The 17,076-nt window shown below is 37.4% G+C and overlaps 1 protein-coding gene across 1 annotated transcript in view; it reads left to right on the top strand.

Annotated features, from left to right (window-relative positions):
• The window catches only part of LOC127526149 (potassium voltage-gated channel subfamily KQT member 1-like), a 426,478-nt gene that overhangs the window by 122,289 nt on the left and 287,113 nt on the right, over positions 1 to 17,076 (top strand). The window contains exon 5 of the mRNA XM_051920670.1: positions 1,555 to 1,581. Coding sequence (XP_051776630.1) covers positions 1,555 to 1,581 — 27 coding nt within the window. The remainder of the gene's footprint in view (positions 1 to 1,554; positions 1,582 to 17,076) is intronic.

The raw sequence follows: 17,076 nt of genomic DNA, 5'->3' as shown, positions 1-17,076 counted from the left end.
GGACACTGCATTGTAAAAGTATAGCTGTGCTTCAGATTAGACGTAAAATTGTAGTCCTGACTGTGTGTGGTAATAGATCCCTGAGCATCCTTCGTAAGAGTTGGGTGTATCCTAATGTCTAGGCTAAATTGCCAACCAAGGCCTGTTCATTCTGGCCCCCTAACCATCCCCTGCCTCTAAATGGCTAAACATCTCCCACTCCTTCACCACCTAACAGCTAATGTGTGGTGAACCTACTAGCTCAAAATTGCTGATGTTGTATCACCAAGGTAGGACTGCACAATAGTGGTGGTTGAAGTGGCTCCCCACATACTATGTAAAGCACTTTAATTAGTGAGAAAAATGCTATATACTGTAAAGGAATGAATGAATTATTAATTAATTACCTTTTGAAGTGTTGTCTGCTGATGAGGCCTGGCTTTGGCTGAAGCAGCCATCTTGCATGTGGTCTTGCCAGGAGAGGTAGCCAAACCAGAGATGGGGAGTTGAACAGACTGGATTTTTTTTTCTAAGTATTATTAAATACTATGAAAAAAAATCTAAACTGAGTTAAACACAAAGGGAGGACTGTAGATTTATTTTTTATTCTAAAGAAAGTTTATAATTTTATTTTTTGTGAGATCTTATTATTATAGTACAGTATATAACTGAAGCTTAACCCATTGAGAAAGGTATGAGAAATTTCAACCTATTGGTTGATTGGAAGGATTAAGTATTTTAGGAAAATAGTTGGATGGTGAATAAATAGGAGAACATGACGAAAGAAAAAGAGGATGGTGGAGTTTGATGTAAAGTTAAATCATCCCTTTTCTGAACACATTTTTTTCTCTTTAATTTTGTACTTAAATTAATGATAAAGATTTTGTGTACAGTATTGGAAGCCTGCTATTAGAAATTTTAAAGTAACTAGTTAGGATACCTGTTTTGACAGGTTTTCTGTTTCAGAATATACCAAACTTTTTTATTATTCATTTTTCACTCATACTGTCTTACTTCCGATCCATTTTTCCTTTTTATGAATAAAACTCCTTTTTTCACCTTTTTCATAACATTTTGTGTGCTTTAATAGTATGGTCTTGTTCTACAAGTAAGGGTTTTTCTGAGATCTGCCCTGTTAGCTTCCCTTCAGTAGCAGTGGTCTAAGTTCAGGGTTTGCCTTGCTACACATGGTTAAATTTGTTTGCAGTTATTTGGTTGTTGTGGTACTGTAGTATAATTATTTAAAACAATAAGAATTAAAAAGTGTACAGTATATATCACAGGGGAAAAATATATTTCCATAAATTTTATGAACGTTTTCATAACATCCAGATATCCTTTCATTTATGAATCCAGCTTAATCAAATTCAAGGGTTCTAAGGATTTGTAATTTATGTTGGCAACACGAAAGAGACACAAAAGAGGATATTGGATAGCTGGATCATTTAAAATGTATTTAGAGTTCATCAATAAATCCTTTTCCAAATTAACATTTCTTTTTTCTTATGCTGAACTGTACTCTTTTATTAACAAAAGAATCTTAAAACTAAACCCATTGTTTTTTTTTCCTTCAAGGTTTTACAAGAATGATACGACAAACAGGTACATTTTTTACTTAGGTGCTTGTATATGCAGTACTTGAATTTGCATGTCTTTAGCCCAGTATATAATCAATTACATCAAGCATATTTACTTTATAGGTACTTTATGGTAGCTGTAATTTAATTATAAATATATTTAAAATTTTAAGCCAACTTCTGCTCACTGTATTTGATAATTTGATTCGCTGATTGACAGCTCATTACATCCTTTTTAAAACTGTAAACAAATTGACAAATAAGCATTAATTAGATAAAAAAATATCTAAATCTTGAAGAAAAATAGGAGACTGATTGGTGTTAATGCTTTTTCTTGATTAGATTCTCCTACCTAAGGTAGCACTGATCTGTACTCTGTTTAGGTTCACTTCTCGTATTTTTCTTTTTTGCCCCTGCTGTAGCCTGTTCTTCCTGCTACACAGATATTCTATGCTAGGTGGCAACTTTATTATGTGAACCTACCAATTGTTCTCCTATTTTCCCTTGAACTAGATTGCATGTACTCAATTTGTATCAGAGGGATGCTGACAACACCTACAGTATTTGTCTCATTAGTTGTAATGATTTAACTATTAGTGGATCATGGCAAGTTATGATTCATCCTGCATTTGAAGAGAATTGTATTGGGTGTCTGGTGAGGGCAGGTGATTATTTCTAGGGAAATACTATCCCACTGAAAATCCTATTTTTTAATTGCATTCAATGTAGCCATGAAAATAATGCACTCAATACTTCCTACTTCCGGGCACCGTGCAAGCAGCAGCTTTTTTACAGAAGTAACCAGTTCCTTGTTTTTACTGATGTCAAATTGCAGACAATTATTTTTGCACAAAGAAACAAAGTTCTCCACCTGACTTCTACTCTCCGTCTCCTCCCCCCTGATCAATACACCCCATAAGTGCAGAATCATCAGGGAATTTCTGCAAGTAACATGTCCTGATGGTATATTTGTAGTCAGAGGTGTCAGAGTGAATAGAAAAGGAGACAGGACTGTTCCTTGTGGTGCTCCAATGTTGCTCACATCCGAATCAGAGACGCAGTCCTTGAATCTCACAAAGGCCAAAGAGTGTGCATGTATGTACACTGTATGTATGCATTTATTTATTTTAAGAGCTTCTGTAAAAAGCTAAATTTCCCCCTTTTTAAAAATAAAGATCTATCTATCTGGCAATGGAATTCCTATACCATTTAGCATGTGAGGCTAGTCTTTATCAATGACATATGTATCCAATGCAAACTTTACCAACAACTATGCACAACTAACAAAACCTGCATTGCTGGCAAACGTATGGATGGATCAAGATAATGGTGATTTTTCCATTTTGTGGTGCTGCCATCAATTTGAACAAGAAGGAGCTGGGACAGGCAAAGCAGTGTTCTGTAATCATCTAATATACAGAATTATTTTAGCTAACTGCAATTTCACCACATTTATTTTTAGGTGACCATAGTTGTTGGATGCTAACCTATTGATATAAAGATATGATAACTTTGTGTTTTGCTGTGCTTATTTCAGGGCTACTTTGGCACATGGGTGTTAGTTGAGCAAGTGTGGCCAATCTGTTACTCTGCATAAATAAAAAATCCTTTCATTAGCATCTTACATCAATAAAGTTTTCCTCAAAACACCTATGGTGGCTCTTCCTGATAAATTCACACAAGATAATCTAATTATTCCTCACCTGCCATGCTTAAAGCCACGTAAATCTTTACCTATTCTTTCATTGAAATGTATGCACTCAATCTCTTTGGTGCATGTCCATCTTCTTTGAATTACATTGTTCATCTATATGATAATTTTACATATTGACCTGGAAATTGCATAGAAAAGATTGAAGTACCTAATAAAGTGTACAAACATCATAAACTGTATTTTATTCTTTTTTTGTTTAATCTTTTTCTTTTTCTAAAAATATTATTTTAATGGTTCAGCCATTTTTCTTGTACATAATTTTAATTTCTTGTCTTTGATTATTTACATCATCTTATCAGAATTGTTTGGCTTATTATCTTTTTTAACTTTTTTTTGTGTAATCCCATCTTTAATGCTTCATGTTCTACCATTTCCAGTGCCTCCATGCAGTCTTTCTTTCCTGTAAACCCTAATTAGCACAGATTACTCTCAGCTTGACACATCTTACATATTAACCAGAAAGTTACCAAAAATTGTGTAAGGTAACAATGCAGTCTTAGGAAACATAAAAACTCATAATGTATCATTAATTACAGTATAGTTTTCAGCTTTGCAACAGCACCAAAAACTAAATCAAATTATTGTGGCAGGAGACAGTTTAATGACTGATGTTTTGTAAAGGGCAGTGTCTGACAGTGAGTAGAAAAGAGGATACACTCTCAAGTAAACATAACCAGCTTTATTATGATGCTATTGGCAAGGTTTATACATCTTTATTTCAAGCATTAAATATTTAGTTAAGGGACAATTACTGTACATGTGTCTGTTTGCAGTTTCACATTGAGAGATAACATATTATATGTCCCTTGAGTCGATCACTAAAGTGCATACCTACATACAATAACGGAAGATCCTTAAAATGGAAAACAAAAAGTACAGCTCATATTATATGAAGCTTTTGTTTGCAATTTATATGGCAAGAGGAATCTATAAAACCACTTTGCCCATTGACTTTCACAGCAAATCTTATCCTAATGTTGAAGCATGAAGGATAAATTAGTTCAAAATGACAACGTCCTAAAGTAAAGACTGAACAGCACATTCTACCATCAAGGTCAGACATGTAGGGATATTTGCCAATACTGAAATCAAAACAGATGTTGAAGGGTGGTCATATCCAGTGGACAGCATACATTACCTTTGTCGGTAATCGGCTGTTCAGCCTACTTAATTCAGTTCAGAGCTGTAGAGCTTGGAGTGAGTCCTTGCAGTACTGGATGCTATGCTGTGACCAACCCTGGATGGTGCACCAGTCCATCTGACAAAATAAGGCACACATCACCTGCTCATACTGTATACTGAACATGGGTCCAGTTTAAAGTTGATTGTTAACCCACGATGGTTAGGAGAACTAATTACTGTTCTGCCCTGGTCATTCTTCTATTAAACTTCAGGCTTATTGAAACTGTTGTATTTCTTGGCTACTGCAGAGATATTAAGACAAGGAAATATAATGCTTAATATATGCTTGTTTTGTTTTTAACACCATTTTAAACACCTACATAAAAGACACCATTATAATGGGCTTTCCAATGATCATTGTGGGTACCAATATCTAGTGTGCCTTGCAGTTATCTGCATAGGTACAATTGCCCAGGTACAAACTGCCTTGTATTTTGTTAGGGAAGTCCTGCAAGGATACCTCCTCCTGTCCTTTCATTATACTGTCCTCCTGCCTGGGTCCAACCCACTCTCACATTGGCATCTTCTGCCTGTCTACTGGGTGACATAGGACGATCTTTGCCCTGTTTCATGTGGTTATCATAGGGCTGGCTTTCTGTCCAATTAAGGAATCATGCTTCATCCCAAACGGGACACCAGCCAATGTGTGTTGTCCATCACAATATATATAGTGGCATACGGCCAGGGCCCTTACCCAGCTGAGATGCCTCTATAGTGGAAGGAGCAGGAGAGAGAGTGGGATCAGTTGTGAGAAGCAGCTCATAGATATTTGATACAGTATCTGCCAAGTGCATAACTTGATGAGCCCCAATAAGGGCAAAACACATATTGTGTGTTCTTTGTATAATTTGGCAGATACTGTATCAAATATCTATGAGCTGCTTCTCACAACTGAGAGGACATGACGGATATTTGCCGAATGGCTGACCAACCACAAGCGTTACCTAGTAGGTACTCCAATCTTCACCCTGTCAAATTAGTGAACCAGCCATGGTGGCACAACATCAGAGACTTCACCTCAGGTGCTGACATCCAAGGTTCGATCCCCATAAGGGGATGCAAAAGTGCATCCCCCTGACAAGCTCCAATAAGGGTAAAACACATGTTGTGTAATCTTTGTATTATTTGGCAGATACTATGGCAGATGTTTGCAACCACAAGAGTTACCTGGTAGATAACTACCTAAATAATCAGACTGTGAATTCAGAACTAGGAATATGATATAATATATACAGTGTATATATATATATATATATATATATATATATATATATATATATATATATATATATATATATAGACAGAGAGAGAGAGAGAGAGTATGTGTACATATAGATATATAGATCAGCCACAATATTAAAACTACTGACATGTGAAGTGATTAACACTGGTTATCTCATTGCTTTGGTACCTGTCATGGGGTAGAATATATTAGGCATCAAGTGAACAGTCAGTTCTTGAACACGATATGTTGAAAGCAGGAAAAATGGGCAAGTACAAGAATCTTAGTGACTCTGACGAGCCAAATTGTTATGGCTAGGTGACTGGGTCAGAGCATCTCCAAAATGGAAGGACTTGTGGACTGTTCTGTTATACAGGGGTTAATACCTACAAGTAGCAAAAGTAGTCCAGGGAAAGACAACTGGTGAACCGACAACAAGGTCATAGGTGTCCAAGGCTCACTGACTCACTATGGGGAGTGAAGGCTAGCCTGACTGGTCCAATCCCACAGAAGAGCTACTATAGTACAAACTGCTGAAAATATGACAGAAAGATGAAAGAACTCACAGTGCATCACAGTTTTCTGTGTATGGGGCTGTGCAGCAGCCATCCAGTCAGTGTAAAATGGATATGTTAGTGTCTTCAATGGCACCTGTGAGCAATTGATGAAGGTGGCCTGGTCTGATGAATCATGTTTTCTTTTAGATCATGTGGAAGGCAGAATGTGTGTGTTTTTAATATGGGGAAGAGATGGCAGCAGGGTGTACTATGAGAAGAACGCAAGCCGGCGGAGTTGGTGTGATACTCTGGGCAATGTTCGCTGGGACACACTGAGTCCTGGCATTCACGTGGATGCTACTTTGACACATACCACCTACCTAAACATTGTTGCAGACCACATACACACATTCATGGCAATGATATTCATATAAATTAAATTATAATTATAGATATATAAGCATGTATAATCTAAACATATATGTATATATAAATAATTACATATATAGAAGAGAACATGTATAAAAAAGTCAGAATAATCACACTAGTACACTCACAAGTAGTAATGCAATATTTCAATGCATACTAATCTATCCATCCATCCATTATCCAACCCGCTATATCCTAACTACAGGGTCACGGGGGTCTACTGGAGCCAATCCCAGCCAACACAGGGCACAAGGCAGGAAACAAACCCCGGGCAGGCCACCAGCAAACCCACAGGGCGCGCACACACACACACAAATACACACTAGGGACAATTTACAATCGCCAAAGCACCTAACTTGCATGTCTTTGGACTGTGGGAGGAAACCGGAGTACCTGGAGGAAACCCGCACAGACACGGGGAGAACATGCAAACTCCACGCAGGGAGGACCCGGGAAGCGAACCCGGGTCTCCAAACTCCGAGGCAGCAGTGCTACCCACTGCGCCACCATGCTGCCCCTTACTAATCTAACATGTATAAATGACGGTAAACGTTTCGCACAGTTTTGGATATAACATCACTTATTCTTTTTCATTCAAAATTTAGGCATGAGTATGTTTGATATAACTTGTAACATATTTTATGCTTAATGCAATTCAACATGATATATCTAATTAGAATGCAGATATGCAGATACGACCTACTTTGTTAGTCGGAAAGTCTTTATCAGTATCACTTCACTTTCAAAACAAATTACACACAAACATGAGCAGTCATGATGAGCCCAAGAAATGTACAACAACACAAGCACATGATGTACACAAACACACGCAATTCAAACACGTGGATTCAGCTGACAATTACAAATTTTATTCAGAAAAGTTGGTATGCCAAGCTGTCTGCAAAAATTTAACGAGTCTCTTTAACTAGATATTCAATATAAAAATTTATTTAAGATTTTTTCTCTATATACAATTTTTGCTCAATCCGGGTTTTCAGTTGAAATGTGGGACTCGGGATATGTCTGTTGAACTCGGGACAGTCCTGCTCAAATCGAGATGTTTGGCAACCCTGTCCTAGTGGTAGGCTCAACATTCCTCCAGAGCTTTAGAAAACAAGCCCCCTAACCAGTAAACCTAAAGGAAAATCTGTAGGAGCCTGTTCTATGATGGAGCCCAGTTTAGACAATGCCAATGTGAAGTATGCAATAAACGTGTAATGGGAAGATTCTAAAACAAGTCAGCACCAACTCCGACATTAAAATGTTATATGATGTATTAACGGATTAGAGGGTTTAATCCCTTTTCAGCTAAAAACTATGTCATGAAATATGAATAACACTGGGGGTAATCAAGATCAAAACAGCCAAAATGAATGGAATCATTTTGTGATTTAGAATGTTAAATAATTGCAGGGCATACATTTTTATCGGAATGTTTGCTGAGCATTAAATACGTCTAACAAGGAATACTTAATTTCTTTATGTACATATTATTCTAAATCCTTTAAAAAATCACATTTATCTCTAATTAATATCATTGCATTTCTTTTGCATTTAAGTTAAAATTAAAGACTTTATTTTGCTAGATGTATTAATTTTGTTTAAATACCTGATTATAAGTAGAATTGTTTTTTTTTTTTTTTTTAATCTTGATTTGGTTTAGAATGACTTACTTGTTCCATTTATCAGTTGTGTTTGGCATTACATGCCACATCCTTTGTTAGTTTTTGCCTCTTATTCCATCAGCGTTGGTACTGAAGGCAACACAATGCTCATTGTGTAACTTCAGTGATCATAAAACAATCGCGTATTGTTTCAATTAGTCAATGTCAGTGTTATCTGTCTCAGTTCCTGTCTGTGTGTATTTCTGACTAGGCTTACTGTGCACTAAATTAGAGACTTGTTTTTATTGCCATGCTACCAATCCATTGTGTTTGAATAAGCAGCTGAGATATTAATTAGCAGACACTGCTTTCCGATGATAAGCCATTTGCTTTTAAAAAAGCAACTGTGCTCAAAGTTCCATTGGTCTTTGTCAGCATTTATTTAGTTTTTTTACAGAAATAATATCATCCACCAAGCCTCATTTAGCTATGCTTATGCTAAAATTTGCTTTATTTATATGCTATATATTTATTTGAAAACACAATACAGTACATGTTAAATACTGTTTTTTTTCTTTATTAATATGTGATATATATATATATATATATATATATATATATATATATATATATATATACATATATACATATATATATATATATATATATATACATATATATATATATATATATATATATATATATATATATATATATATATATATATATATATATATATATATATATATATATATATAGGATATGTGCCTAATTCTGTTTTCACTTTCAATTTTTGTGGTAAGAAACACATTTTTGTTGAAAAATGAAAATACAATGAATATTTGAGTGCTTTTTAAAAATAATTAAGTTTGCAAGTGTAATAATATAATGCAGACTTATTCCTTTACATGCCCTTTTCAATTAGACATTGAATTATTTATAGCAATGCTAACATAATTTGATAGTCCCTATTTTGAAAGTGAGTTTTTAGAGTAACCTTTCCTAGTGAAAAAATGTTTATGCAGGACAAAGAATGAATTGTATCTTCTTTTATGGAATAAATGATAGCTGTATAAAGCAATTAACTCAATATAAATACAAATCACAATACACATTTTGTTTGTCCAGGTCTAATTATGACAAATGTCAATGCACACTTAAACTAAGCCTTCAAATTATGGATAAGCTCACAGTACAACAACTTCATAGGCCATTATGAGCAGACAGGAGCATCTAGGGGATGACAAAGGATCACATGATAAGAGGTTCTTTGGAAATGAAAACTCTTGAAGCATGTTAGAGGATATGAGGCCTTGGAGAACTAGCAAAGGACAATCCAATCCCACCACCTGGAATGTAGCAAGAAGTAAACTGTCCTTCAGTGCGTATGAGAAGACTAAATTGACTCTTTAATTGAACTGGTGGTCCTCAGATTGCTTGGAATCTTGGCTATGTTAAGGTGCAGCACACTAAGAGATGTAGTATCATTGGTCTCTAAATGGTATTCTGTTTTTGAGCACCTTTATTAATAGGGGTCTCCATTGATTTAAAGGCTTCCTCTGACTTGAGGAAATTGAATCTTGTATCAGGAGAAGAGGGTGGTGAACACTAGCAGGCATGAGGAAGCAGGATTAGTGTTTTTTAAAAGGAGGGAGAGAGAGGGGGATCAGAGAGATGATAGAGAAATCATTTTAATTCTGGTGGTATGAAATGACTACATGGAGCAAAGAGATAATTTGTAGCTAGATATAACTGAGCAGCTAGGCACTGAAAGTTTGTCTGTTGTTTTGAAGTACTAGGGTGTGGTACCGTGTTAGCCATTATGAATGTAGAGAAAAGCCAAGCAAAATGACACCTTTTATTGGCTAACTAAAAAGATTACAATATGCAAGCTTTCGAGGCAACTCAGGCCCCTTCTTCAGGCAAGATGTAATCGTTTATTACATCTTACCTGAAGAAGGGGCCTGAGTTGCCTCGAAAGCTTGCATATTGTAATCTTTTTAGTTAGCCAATAAAAGGTGTCATTTTGCTTGGCTTTTCTCTGTTGTTTTGAGATATTTAATATTGTTTGGTCCTAAGCAATTTCTTTGCTTTGTTTTATTTGCAAAATAAAGTGCTCCTCATTTAATTTCATTTTGGTCTCTTTTGACAATTCCCCTCAACCCCCACAGAGAGATATAAAGTGATGATGAGGGCTTCCTATGATTCTGCATGATACTGTAGGTAATACGACAATGTGTTTCTCTGTTTCAGAACTCTGAAAAATGCTGTGTTTAGTATGTACAATCACAGCACTTATAGTTATAGTTATGTAACTTTGTAAAGCATCACAATGATTATTAACAAATTTTATATCAGTTATGAGAAAGAAATGTCTTCTTTTCATTTTCTGAACCTTTTCTTATTTTATTGCTTATAAATGTTATTAGATCTTCCTCCATAACATAATAATACTAAAGACCATGGTGTTCCTCAATCCATAGTAGGACAAATTGTCTACAAATGAAGGAGTGAGAGTTCTGCAAATAGTGCAGTATTAGTGCAGTGTACAGTGCTGAAGGATGTGAAAAACAATTCTAGGGTAACACTAAAGGCCTTGCTGAATCTGTTTTAATTTAACAATGCTTCTGTTCATGAGATAAATCCTGAACAAGAATCGTTTGCATGATAGGACACCAAGCAAGAAACTACTGAACCTCAAGCAAGTTGAGACCAATAATAAACATACTGGCAAAAAAAGGTAGTGCTATATTTGGGGGAATAAAACACTGTACTGTAACACCAAAAACTCATCCCAATCCTAAAGTGTGGTGGGGGAAGTATTAAGCTGCTTTCCTACTTCACAGACTGGGCTCTTGCTATAATAGAGGGAACAATGAATTAAAGATTATATCAAGAAATTTTACAGGAGCATGTCAGGGTAACATTGCAGCACCTGATGCTTAATAGATGCTGTTTGATGCAACAAGACATTGACCCGAAACACAAGGGTAAATCCAGACCACCGCCAAACTGAGATGCTGTGGTATGAATAAAAGAAAGCTCTTCACACAAGGAATCATAGATATAATGAACACAAACAATTCTTAATGAGAAATATCCTACCCTTACAGGGAGAGAAAGGGAGAAGATTTGACCAGGTCTCAGTTCTCCCTTGGGCGAGGGTTGTTTGGGGGCCACTGGGAGTACTCATTCAACTAGGCCAGGATGGGACGGGCTGGGGTCAAAGGTGAGGTTGGGGCTAGGCTTAGGGTTAAGAGAACGGAAGGCTGCAGCATGGGTTGCAAGGGCTGATTGGTGGCCATGGGGGGGCGTGTTAGGAGAATGGAGATGACAAGGCAAGGTAGGAGGTGCACGTGCCCGCATGAGGTGTTTTCAGCCTAAACAGTTACACATATTAAATGTTGTGTATGCAAGAAACAGCGAAGGTTCGAGAATCCTGTATGGGGAATGAACTTTAACACCAGAATTCCTGAAGCCTACAAAAAACTTGTAATCCTGGCCCACCTTAAATCCTTTTGCACCTCTCCATCAACGTATTTTGTTTTGTAAATGTGTCGATCAGCACAAGCAGCAAGCAGCCTGCTGTCCCATCCCCCGCCTTGACGGAACTCAACTCTCCCAGCTCAAGCCAAGGCTCCTTATCTGCGTTTCATGTTCCTGGAGTTTTATAGTGTAAATAATACAGTATATCATTATTTGGAATACATGCATTTCATGTGTATTCTGTGTCTACAAAGAACTGGGTAAGTGTAGGATGAAAGGAAATGTGAGAAATGCAAGAAATGCTGAACACATACCTTAAGTAGAAACGTTTATCATATTATACTCACACGTTGCCTTGGCTTGAACTGGGAAAACTTTGTGCCCGTGAGCTGAGGTCCATCAAGGCAGGGGATAGAACATGTTTTGTCTTGGTAGAGTATTATATTGCTCTACTTTCCCCTTTTTGTATTATTAATATGTAGAATGCCTTTGTCAGAATGCCTCAAATCTCACAGACTTATCACTATTTATGAAGTATTATAGTATATAACTTCTACTCACCTTCCCTTCTACATCTATAACCTCAGGCAAATAGGTGTAGTAAAAGACAAGCAGGAGTTAAGTTACAATTTAAACAATGTATTATTGATAATATTCATAAATAATAACAATATGCAAAGTACATTTGAATATTGGCAACCATACAACCTGATAAATGGTGATGTGTAGTTTCAGGCGGCACACAGACTTGTTAGTTACTTAAAATGTCTCTAGTTAAGTCATCATTTTGTGGTCAGCTTTCTTCAAAACAGGCCACATGCCTGTCTCAATATGGCTGCCGAGCTGTGCTCTTCATTGTGTTGTCCTTTTCAGTTCATGGTGTGAGATGGTCTTTCATCAGTTTGGTAAAGAGAGAGAGAGTGAGGTAAAGCAAGCAAATTTATAGGTTTTCTGTCCAACCCATAGAGCCAATAGGATGACATAGTACTTAAAGGCTTCTGATACAAGCCAGTTCCAAACAAACATACTTCAGACCAATGGGGGGATAGAACACCTTCACACCTGCCCCCAAAACCATATGTTAAGGTAAAGCTTTGCAGTTAGGCAGCCTGGCTTTCCTGTGGGGGTTGACTGAGAGACTTTAGCAGAGAAATATTAACCAAACTTGTTTGAGGCACTTCCCCCAACCCTATCGTAAAATTACAAAGAGACCCATTCCTTAAAGGGGGGAAGGGGTTCTTAAACCATTGCTGTTATTATCAATAATGTAACACTAATATTGCATTGCTTTTTCTAAGTTATAAATAAAGACATACAAAATATTTATCAACTTGTATGCAAAATTTCACATCACAACAGGAAAGCAGGCTGCTTGTGCTGATCGACTCATTTATGAAACAAAAGACAATGATGGTAGAGGTGTGAAGGTATTTAAGGTGGTCCAGGATTACAAGTTCTTTTGTAGGTTTCAGGAGTTTTAGTGTTAAATAATTAGACTAAAGGAGATAAAGTGTACAGCATGTGATTTTGTGGTTTAACCAATCAGTGAACCTTTGGTGCCTGGACTGCGATATGAAAAATTTACAGTTTAACCAGTCAGTGAAGCCTCATGCTGTGGGAGCAAGGTGCCTGGACTGCAATATGCAAAATTTGCAGTTTAACACTAGAATTACCAGAGCCTACGAAAAAACTCGTAGATCCAGCCCACCTTAAATCGCTTCTTAAAACCATTCTCACCTCTCCGCCAGCGTCTTTTGTCATCTAAATGTACTGATAAAGACATGCTGCCAGCAGCCGGCTATTCCAGCCCCCCAACGACTTAGAAGTAAACGAGCTTTTCCCAGCTCATGCCTTGATTGATTATCTGGTGAGTGAAGTGGAGTTTTAGAGTAGAAATAATAGATTGTTATTTGGAACACATGCATTTCATATGTGTTGCATTTCTACAGTAATCTGTGTAAACACATTGTTAAAACAGAAACGTTTTATATATTCTAGTAGCAAATGACAAAATGTAGGCATAAACTATATAATGTATGAAGCCTGAAGTCCAAATATCAAAGAAACACTTTCACAAAAGGTACAAAAAAAAAACCGCCAAAAAAAGTCGCCTTAGTATGCGACATTGACACATGTTAACTGTCACTGCTTCCATGGCGCAACAGTATCAGTCGCTGACTAGTAATTAGAAGGTCATGAGTTCGATCCTGCACAATTCCCTTTTGAGAAGTGTTCTTATTTTCACTATTTTAGAATAGAAAGATACATTTGATTTCAGTCTGTAACAGCCGGTGTAATTTATGATATTTGTAAAGGTTAGCTTTATTTTTTTTTTAAATTCACTTTTCATTGTCTCAGTCGTGTTCAGGATCCTTCCCTACCCCATCTGACACTGCTGTTTTCACATAAAGATGTGCTATAGTTCTGCAGTTAATACGACCGCGTGTTTTTTTCCCCCAATATTGCCAGTCCCCACGTGTTGCTGTATGCTGTTTCTTTTGTACTCCAGGACATGCAGAGGAAAGCATAGTAAAGAGCAGTAACTTCAGCGCTATATGCAATCATCAGACACTCTCCATCTGACACTGCTGTTTTCACATAAAGACTCGCTAAAGCTCTGCAGTGTACTTGTGACTGCATTGTCGTACCAATGCTTACGAACTGAAGTGTCTGCATGCACTTTTCGTGGCATTATATGTGTATTTTTTGAGCATGCCCATGTAGCTCAAACACAGGAACATATGTTGATGTAAAAGTATAACAAAACAAGTGCACTTTTATTCAAGACTATAACCGAAGAAAAAAGAAAGAAAGTTACAGTAGGCGGTTGATATGACAGCTTGCGTGGTGGAATGCTAAGAACTGCTGATTTCCATTCTGTGCTACATAACTTAACATTTGAATCTGATGATTGCATATAGCGCTGTCTTATTCAGTGTGCGCAAGAACATGCAGGTGGCCAGTTGCTGAGTGCTACAACGCACATTTTTAAAAAAGAAAGAGACAAATATATGTGACATTTTGAAGAAATCATTTTATGACGCGAATAGTACCAATCAGAAAACAACATCGAAGTAATGCAATATTATTTGAAAACGAACAGCGTCAGATCGGGTGTGAAGTTATACTGGCGCTGTTTGAGTCAGATCAGAAGCTGAATAAGCTGAAAAAGCTCCTGTTCTGACTCTAAGTAAAAAAGCATGAATTAATCAACAGAAATAACCGCAATTGACATTTTAAAGTTAACGATTTACAGTGCATACCAATTTATAAATTCAATGTCCGTTTGAGGAAAAAAAAAAAAAAACACTCTCTTCAAAGCAGGGAATTGAACTCACGTCTCTGTAGCGTGGTAGGGCAGTTGTGCCTCAAGTCAGCAAACTGTAGCGTTAAGCCACCGAAACTGTTATATCAGCCTTGAACCTTTTGTGAAAGTGTTTATTTGATGTTTGGACTTCAGGCTTCACAGATTCTATAGTTTATGCCTACATTTTGTAACATTTATTACTAAAATATGAAAAAGTTTCTGTTTTAGCAATGTGTTTACACAGATTACTGTAGAAACGGAAAACGCATGAAATGCATGTATTCCAAATAGCGATCTGTTATTTCCATTCTAAAACTCCAGCAGTTCAGTCACTCCCAGATAATCAAACAAGGCATGAGCTGGGAAAACTTAGTGAACGTTCTGCGACAGTGGGGGATGGAATAGCCGGCTACTCGCTGCTCCTCTTAATCGGCACATTTAGAAGACAAAAGAGAGGCGAGAACGGTTTTAAGGTTTTTTCGTAGACTCTGGTAATTCTAGTGTTAACCAATCAGCGACGCTTTAGGCTGTGCAAGCATGGTGCCTTGAATGCAAATCAGTTATGAGAGTCAAGTGTATAAATAAGGGCTGCACCTTTTCCTGCAGTGAGTATGCCTTCTGCTAATCTGGTAGCTGCGGGGATCTCCCTGTTTGCAAACAGAAATAAAAAGAGATGACTAGCTTACTCATGCCTGATTCTTCTACTTCTTCTTCTATTATGATTTCTCTTTTAGGTGATGATTGCTGGTAATTTAACTAACGAAAGTGGATATTTAAACAATATGGTAAGACAGAGAATGGCAAAAATGGAGACGAGGAGGTGATGGGTAGGTATGGTGTCAAGGAGAGGAATGAAGAACGTCAGAGGATAGTGGGTTTTGCCAAAAGGATGGACATGGCTGTGGTGAATACGTATTTTAAGAAGAGGGAGGAACATAGGGTTACATACAAGAGTGGAGGATGATGCACACAGGTAGATTACATCCTGTGCAGAAGAGTTGATCTGAAGTAGATTGAAGAATGCAAAGTGGTGGCAGGGGAAAGTGTAGTTAAGCAGCATAAGATGGTGGTCTGTAGGATGACGTTGGAGATCAAGAAGAGGAAGAGAGTGAGGGCAGAGCCAAGGATCAAATGGTGGAAGTTGAAAAGGGAAGACTGCAAGGTTGAGTTTAGGGAAGAGGTGAGACAGGCACTGAGTGGCAGTGAAGAGTTACCAGACAGTGGGGAAACTACAGCAGATGTAGTAAGGGTGACAGCAAGAAGGGTGCTTAGCATGACATCTGGAAAGAGGAAGGAGGAAGAGGAAACCTGGTTGTGGAATGAGGAAATACAGGAGAGTATACAGAGGAAGAGGATGGCAAAGAAGAAGTGGGGTAGTCAGAGAGATGCAGAAAGTAGACAAGAGTACAAGGAGATAAGGGGCAAGGTGAAGAGAAAGGTGGCGAAGGCTAAAGAAAAGGTTTATGATGAGTTGTATGAGAGGTTGGACACTAAGGAGGGAGAAAAGGACCTTTACCGATTGGCTAGACAGAAGGACCGAGCTGGGAAAGATGTGCAGCAGGTTAGGGTGGTAAAGGATAAAGATGGAAATGTACTCATAAGTGAGGAGAATGTGTTGCGCAGATGGAAAGAGTACTGTGAGAGACTGATGAATGAAGAGAACGAGAGAGAGAAAAGGTTGGATGACGTGGAGATAGTGAATCAGGACATGCAACAGATTAGCAAGGAGGAAGTAAGGACAGCTATGAATAAGATGAAAAATGGAAAGCCCGTTGGTCCAGATGACATACCTATGGAAGCATGGAGGTGTTTAGGAGAGATGGCAGTGGAGTTTTTAACCAGATTGTTTAATGGAATCTTGGAAAGTGAGAGGATGCCCGAGGAGTGGAGAAGAAGTGAAGAAGTGTACTGGTGCTGATATTTAAGAATAAGGGGGATGTGCAGGACTGCAGTAAACTACAGGGGAATAAAATTAATGAGCCACAGCATGAAGTTATGGGAAAGAGTAGTGGAAGCTAGGTTAAGAAGTGAGGTGATGATTAGTGAACAGCAGTATGGTTTCATGCCAAGAAAGAGCAC

The sequence above is a fragment of the Erpetoichthys calabaricus genome, chromosome 1, assembly GCF_900747795.2.
Source record: "Erpetoichthys calabaricus chromosome 1, fErpCal1.3, whole genome shotgun sequence".
Taxonomy (NCBI): Eukaryota; Metazoa; Chordata; class Cladistia; order Polypteriformes; family Polypteridae; genus Erpetoichthys; species Erpetoichthys calabaricus.
The sequence above is the reverse complement of the archived record's forward strand: the minus strand, read 5'-3'. Positions and strand labels throughout refer to the sequence as shown.